This window comes from Lipotes vexillifer, unplaced genomic scaffold (assembly GCF_000442215.2).
Source record: "Lipotes vexillifer unplaced genomic scaffold, Lipotes_vexillifer_v1.1 scaffold240, whole genome shotgun sequence".
Classification (NCBI taxonomy): domain Eukaryota; kingdom Metazoa; phylum Chordata; class Mammalia; order Artiodactyla; family Lipotidae; genus Lipotes; species Lipotes vexillifer.
The window spans coordinates 7,420,541-7,428,062 of NW_006797481.1; the positions used below are offsets into that span (position 1 = coordinate 7,420,541).

General features: G+C 35.1%; 1 protein-coding gene across 1 annotated transcript in view; it reads left to right on the forward strand.

Annotated features, from left to right (window-relative positions):
• Positions 1-7,212, forward strand: part of DCLRE1A (DNA cross-link repair 1A) — a 19,141-nt gene extending 11,929 nt beyond the window's left edge. Inside the window, exons 6-9 of the mRNA XM_007469618.1 lie at positions 440-585; positions 1,372-1,526; positions 5,901-6,042; positions 7,052-7,212. Of these exons, the coding sequence (XP_007469680.1) occupies positions 440-585; positions 1,372-1,526; positions 5,901-6,042; positions 7,052-7,212 (604 nt within the window). The remainder of the gene's footprint in view (positions 1-439; positions 586-1,371; positions 1,527-5,900; positions 6,043-7,051) is intronic.
• The last annotated feature ends 310 nt before the right edge of the window (positions 7,213-7,522 follow it).

The window sequence follows — 7,522 nt, forward strand, 5'->3', positions numbered from 1 at the left end:
TGAAATATATATATATATATATATTTTTTTTTTTTTAATAAATCAGAATTCTTTAGTCCAAAAAGATAATGCCTACAAATCGTATTTCCTTTGATAGGGATTGGGGTTAAAAAAAAGATATTAAGGCTTAGAATTCATAGCTAAAATAGCTACCTAGAAATATTCTTGAAGGAAAAAGAATGCAGTTTCTTTATTTGAGGGTTATAAAAGAAATATAATTTAAAAGGTATATTGAAATGTATAGTTCCATCATAAATAATCAATAGCTGGTGACAAATGTTTTAACCACAGGCACTGGTGAGATAACTGCGGTGGTGTTAATGTACTATACTGCTGTTGTATGTAATTTTGCTAAAGCTTGTTTTCTAAAATAGCATCCAACTTAATGCTATGACTTTCTTCTTGTTCTTTTAATAAGTACCGTATTTCCATATTACAGATATTGCAGCCCAGAATACTGTTTTCCATCTCAGCAAGAGGTTATCCAGTTTGCCATCAACACTGCCTTTGAGACTGTAACTCTAAACCCACGTGCTCTTGTTGTCTGTGGCACTTATTCTATTGGAAAAGAGAAAGTCTTCCTAGGTGGGTGGTAGCTGTAGCTAATTTACTGTATTATAAAGATCAGATTCTTTTTGCATAAAGCCCTTTCCAGCTCTGTTCTTTCAGTTGATATTTATTTCCTGAAACAGTTCAATATTACCTTTGAGGTTGAAAGAAAAATTTGATAGAGTTTGATTCATTTAAATTTTGAAAGCCTTAACTTAATGGAAACATTTGATAAGTATGTTTACGGTAGCCTTTATATCTACAAAATGTTTATAGAGCAAAAGTCCATGCTACATCAGTATTTTAGTAGACTTTGAAAGATGACTAGTGCATAGGTCTTTTACTGCATCCTTTGATGATAACCATCAATTAATTATTTTAGAGACCAGTTTTAGTTTTTGTTCCTAAATGATTTTTGGGTACGTAACTGTAGTTTGTCTACATAGTATTGTACTATTTTGCAGAGTACTTCCATTTCTTCTGAACTGTGGTCCCATAATGTCAAACATTAAGATGTGAAATGACAAAGCTAAGGTTTTAACTCCTCCACATTTTGTTTTTTCCCTCCCTCTAACTCTTTCCATACATCTTATGCAACTTTTAAATACTAGGTCTTTAAAAATAAATTCTTGGCTTTCTCACCATTTATTCCACATAGTTAACTGACAAACCTGTTCAGCCTTTTTGAGATATTGTGGCAAAAGTGTGAATGTCTTGAGTTTCTTTTAATTTGGTAAATTCTTATTTTAAAGTTAAGTTGTAATTTTATTTTTTTTCATAAGCTGTAATTTTCCTATTTTTAAACTTTTCCTTTGCCTGTAGCCATTGCTGATGTTTTAGGTTCAAAAGTGGGCATGTCCAAAGAAAAATATAACACATTACAATGCTTCAACATACCAGAAATTAATTCCCTCATCACTACAGACATGTGCAATTCACTGGTTCACCTTCTCCCAATGATGCAAATTAACTTTAAGGTAAGCATTCAAGAGATATGTCTTTTTAGGATGAACTAGAAAAGGCAGTCTGATGATTGTAAACTAGAATCCCATTTTACTTGCATTTAACTTAGAGGAATTCAGTTACAGTGGAGTCAAAGTGAACTTTGCCCTAGAAAATCTTTTAAGTGGAATTTTAAATGTTTTAAGTTTGTGTGTGTGTGCAGCTGTATAGAGTAATTTATATGCCCACCGGGAGTTTAAGAACTAGAGAACTGTCATAAAGAAAGAAACAAAAATAGAAAAGTGTGCAGCACTCTGGTCGTTCAAACATTCTGAGATTGTTCTCCATTCTTCCTGGATGAGTAAGGAAATGATTGGAGAATTCTAGGGAGTTCTTACTTTTCTTCAGGTCTATTCTGTATAATATTAAGCCACTATAACACTGATATACGTTGAAAATATACTTTTGAGGATTAAATGAAACAGTAGAAGTGAAAGAGAAAGTTCTAGTGCTAGTTCTGAGATATAAATTAAGATACAAATGACATGACTTCCCTGTGATTTATGGGGGCTCATTTGTCAGATTTATTCAGATACTAAGATTTATTCCATTTACTAACATTTTGACACCTTGCAATGGAATACATCAAACCTATGTATTAAAAGTAATTCAGGGCTTCTGTGGTGGCACAGTGGTTGAGAATCTGCCTGCTAATGCAGGGGACACAGGTTTGAGCCCTGGTCTGGGAGGATCCCACATGCCGCGGAGCAACTAGGCCCGTGAGCCACAACTACTGAGCCTGCGCGTCTGGAGCCTGTGCTCCGCAACAAGAAAGGCTGAGATAGTGAGAGGCCCACGCACTGCGATGAAGAGTGGCCCCCACTTGCCGCAGCTAGAGAAAGCCCTCACACAGAAACGAAGACCCAACACAGCAAAAATTAATTAATTAATTAATTAACTCCTACCCCCAACATCTTCTTAAAAAAAAAAAAAAGTAACTCAGAACATAATGTACACCAAAAAATATGTTTTAAATTTTGCTATAATGTTTATGAAATAACTTTTATGGAGCTTTTTGAAATAGCTTAGGTGTTGATTACTGTATCTGCCTTATAAATAATAACACTTACACTGTGTAAAGAAAATTAGTATTTTAGTTCTATCCCTTGAGTAAGGAAATTCTCACTGGTGTAACTACTCTTTTCATGAGATTATGGTAAAAATTTTATGGCCTATTTTCATGAGTATATAATTCATAAAAATGTCTAGGATTATCAGGTCATAGTGTTGTCCATTGGTGTTTAAGCTAGCTTTGCAAACATATGTTAAATTTGAGAGGCATCCAGTTTAATGGAGGCTAATGAGGATGTTGGTTAATTATAAAATGAACACTGATATCCTGTGGAGGGTATAGCATATTTTTATAATTTTTATAAAGATTACTTCATGCAATACAGTCTTATTTCCTGCTAACTTAGTTTCATTTGGACAAATTATCCATTTAGGGGGGCAAAAGGGGTGGGGAAGTCAGAATATTATGGAAATGAAGGGACTAGACCTTTTCAAGAATAGTGTTTAAAAGTGCCATATGCTGTGGAGAGGTCATATAAGGAAAAAATGACCTGCACAAGAACTGTTTCAGTGAAGTGATGTTGGAGAAAGCCAGTGACAGCAGAGGGCTAAGGAATGAATGAGAAGGTGTACAAATGGCCAAGAAGCACAAAGAAAGAGGATCAACACTGTTAGCCATCACAGTGAGACACCACTTTACACTCACAAGGATAGCTGTACTAAGAAAGATAGTGCCAATTGTTGGTGAGGATATGGAGAAACTGGAACCCTCATGCGTTGCTAATGAGATTTTTAAGTGGTGCAGCTGCTTTAGAAAGCAGTTTGTTAATTTCTTTCAAAGTTAAACATGGAGTGACTATATGACCAGCGATTCCAGTCCTAGGTATATGCCTAGGAGAATTGAAAACATATGTCCACTTCTACACAAATGTTCACAGCAGCATTATTCATAATAGCAAAAGACTGGAAACAACTCAGATGTCCATCAAATGATGGATGGATAAACAAAATGTTGTATATACATAAAATAGAAATATTCTTCAGCTGTAAAAAGGAATGAATTACTGCTACATGCTACTATATGAATGAGCATTGAGAACATGCCAAGTGAAAGAAGCCAGACACAAAAGGCCACATATTGTGTGATTCCATTTATATGAAATATCCAGAATAGGTAAATCTGAAGAAGTAAGTAGATTAGTGGTTTCCAGGGCTTGAGGGAGAGGGAATGGGGAGTGACTGCCAATGAGTACAGTGTTTTATGGAGGGGTGATGAAATGTTCTAGAATTAGATAGTGGTGATGGTCATACAACTTTGTGGCTATACCAACAACCACTGAACTGTATGCTTAAAAAACGTCCAAAAAAACTGGCAGTTACCTGCCTTGAAGACAAAAAACAAAAAAAGGAATATCTGAAATCATTGCCTGTATTATTTCCATTATTTGTCATAGGTTGTTGGTATTGTTCAGTAGCCCTTCCCCTTCCTCCATGAAAGTGACCAGATATTGATGACATTTTTTACAATTTCATATCTTCAGAACACAGATGGAGCAGAAGCTGACAGTTACCATAAGACTATATTTTAGTTAGTACTTAAAGCCAATTTTTTTTACCCGCCAAAAATAGTTTTATTGTATCAGAGCTAATGACTTTTTTGTGAAAATGTAAACTGTTCAACCTTTAAATAGTAATCAAAAAGAAAAATTAAAGAAAAATGATGTGTTTGTCTTCTACCAAATTGGTGTACTTTTTTTTTTTTTTTGCGGTACGCGGGCCTCTCACTGTTGTGGCCTCTCCCGTTGTGGAGCACAGGCTCCGGACGCACAGGCTCAGCGGCCATGGCTCACGGGCCCAGCTGCTCCGTGGCATGTGGGATCTTCTCGGACCGGGGCACGAACCCGTGTCCCCTGCATCGGCAGGCAGACTCTCAACCACTGCGCCACCAGGGAAGCCCCAAATTGGTGTACTTTTTAAAAAGGTAATATTCCTCTGCTGAGATTCAGAGAAATTGGCACTCTTCATCCACTTGGATAATAATGGAAAAGAGGGTAAATCCTCAACTATTTCCATTTCTAGAAATTTATACTAAAAAATGAGTCCTTTCTGAAGAGATCAATCTGTAAGTTCCTAGGTGCTGATGGTATAATAGATGATGAGAGTTTTAAAAAGTTAGGAAAGGGCAGATGGTTTCCATTAAAGAAAAAAAAAAAAAGACTCAGAAGGTGGTGTTTATTGATGTCTTCCCCCTTAGGCTGTAAACTTCCAAAAGGTGAAGGCTGTGTCTCTCCACTCTGACATCAGCACCTGGTGTTAATACTGGAACAGATATTTATTGAACAAATGAATAGATGGATGAGTGAATTTGTCTTTATCATTTCTTCAGAACTTCCTACCAGCATCTTTTAAAAATTCAGTAGAGTATGTATGGTTAAAGAAGAAAAAGAAGACTTCTAGAAATCCAAGATGACACTATATACACTTTAGGTTTTTTATTATTTTAAATAAAATTAAAATTTTATTATAAATTTACACTAAGCCTTTGACAATCTGGGTTGAATCTTTAGCCCAAAAAGTATTAGAGTTTTTTTATATCCCTCTTGTCATTGTTATCTTTATCTGTATTTCTCTTATCTTTCAAAGGTTGAACCTTTGTCATTGATTTTCTGAGAATCTTACCTAATGTCCTCACTAATGATGACCTCAAGATTTATTAGCATATTACTTCTGATCATAGCACTGAAAAGTTTTGAAATTATTCTAGTTCATGCATAAAGGGTGAAAGGAGTAAACACTTGAAAAGCGAACACTAGATACTATGCATCTTAAAATGTATGTCTGAGTTGAGTATAATGCCATTATAAAGTTATTTCCATATTTTATCCATCTGTCAGACCTCTTCTGGTGTATATGTATGAGAATATGTTTGGATTGATGTTTACCAGTGTTAATATCAGTATCTCTCATAAGGATAGTATTAGATGCTAGTATCTCTAATATCCTAATAATTGTAGGATTTGGAGAGGTGTTTGTTTTGTTTGTTTTTGGTAGCTATCTGAATTGTAATTTTAAAACACACGATTACTTATCTTTAAAGTTGCCTCATCTTATTTTTCTCAGACTGTACTTAAACTTGTTTAATTAGGTAACTAAAGGGGAAAAGATTTTTTTTCGGTGATTTTATTTTTGGGGGGAGCACAGCACTAGGTTTTCCAAGTTAATGTTCACCAAGTGAAAACTCCTTGACTGTGCCAATGTAACATTTTAATCATTCTGTTTTATTCCATATAACCCATCTTCACTGACCATTAAATAAATATCCTGTTTTTATTTAACAGGGTTTACAGAATCATTTGAAGAAGTGTGGTGGGAAATATGATCAGATTTTGGCTTTTCGACCTACAGGATGGACGCATTCTAACAAGTTAACTAGTATGGCGGATATTATTCCCCAGACCAAAGGAAACATTTCAATATATGGTATAATTATTCAGTTTTTTTACTCTTAATGTTTGTAATTACCTTACATTTTTTTTAAAAGCAGTAAAACTAAGATCCAAGGGAAAAGAGGCACCAAAGAATCTTTAATAATTTAACAGGTTCAAATCATTCCTCATGCCCTACACCTGTATCTTTAGTATGTTGTAAATGCATATAAAGGAGTATGACTGTAGTAAATAGACATTGACTAATACAGATCAGTCTATATGTGTGATCAGTGACATGTAGGGGAGATTGTAGAACTACTTGAAAGGAGGGGTGGGTAGTGCCATTGTGTCCTGGAAGTTTAAACGACACTGCGACACCAAGAACAGGAAGACAGTGGATTAGATGTGATGACAGCAAGAGATACAGACTTGACTTTAATTTTTTTCATCTTTGGAGGATGTTTACCATTGTCCTCAGAGATTGGCTTATTACAATAATGGCTGATGGAAACATTTTTGGATCCTAGTTTACTCAAAACAGGACCTTTCTCCCTCTTTCTCTGAGGTATTTGATCTTCAGTAAAGAAGATGAAGAGATTTTTAGTACTTAATTTTTTTTTCCTTTTTATGCGTACAAAGCTTGGGGATGGAATCTGCTTACTTGCTGTGGAAATCAAGAGTCTTCTGCTTGTTACTCTTTAAATTTTACTGATATTTCTTCCAGAATTTTCCTGAAATCAATAGCTGGGCAAAGTGCTTAAAGGGAAGAATTGTTTAAAAAGAAAAGCCTACTTATAAATAAGAATCTATAGAAATGCCTATTATTAAGTGTCTACATAGCAAAGTAATAGAATTTTTTAATGTTCAAAAGTTTTTGTATCATTTTAATGTTTATTATTTGTAAAAGATACTAGCAAATTTTGTTATCAGAAAAAAAGCACCAAGGAATTTTTGGCAAAAATCCTCTGGATTGCTTTCCTTTTCTCTTTTATTTTATTTTGGGCTTGTGCAGTTTTCTTTATTAGTTTGATTTTTAGTAGGCACTGTCTTACGTGTTGCAGGGATTCCTTATAGTGAACACAGCAGCTACCTAGAGATGAAACGTTTTGTTCAATGGCTGAAGCCGCAGAAAATCATACCTACCGTGAATGTTGGCACCTTGAGATCCAGGCGCACAATGGAGAAGTATTTTGAAGAATGGAAGTTGGAAGCTGGATATTGATGTTACCTCAGAGGACTCAGAAGTAGTTAAGTAACTTAGGCCTAGCTTGTTAGTAGTTAAATCTTCAGTGATATGATATTTCACTTTATGTGAAAAACCTCATGAAGCTCACTCATACAGCTTATTTTCTCGTTTATGTTTGAATAACATGTTCACAGTGCAGGGCCTCTCAGCATCATCAATGATAATTGAGACTGGTCTGCCTAGTACCCTTGTTTCTTGCCCCTTCCTGTGGGGCTGTTGTATTCCGCATCCAACAGTAGGAGCGTAAACATAGGCAGGTTTGGGGACCAAAGGATTCATGATAATA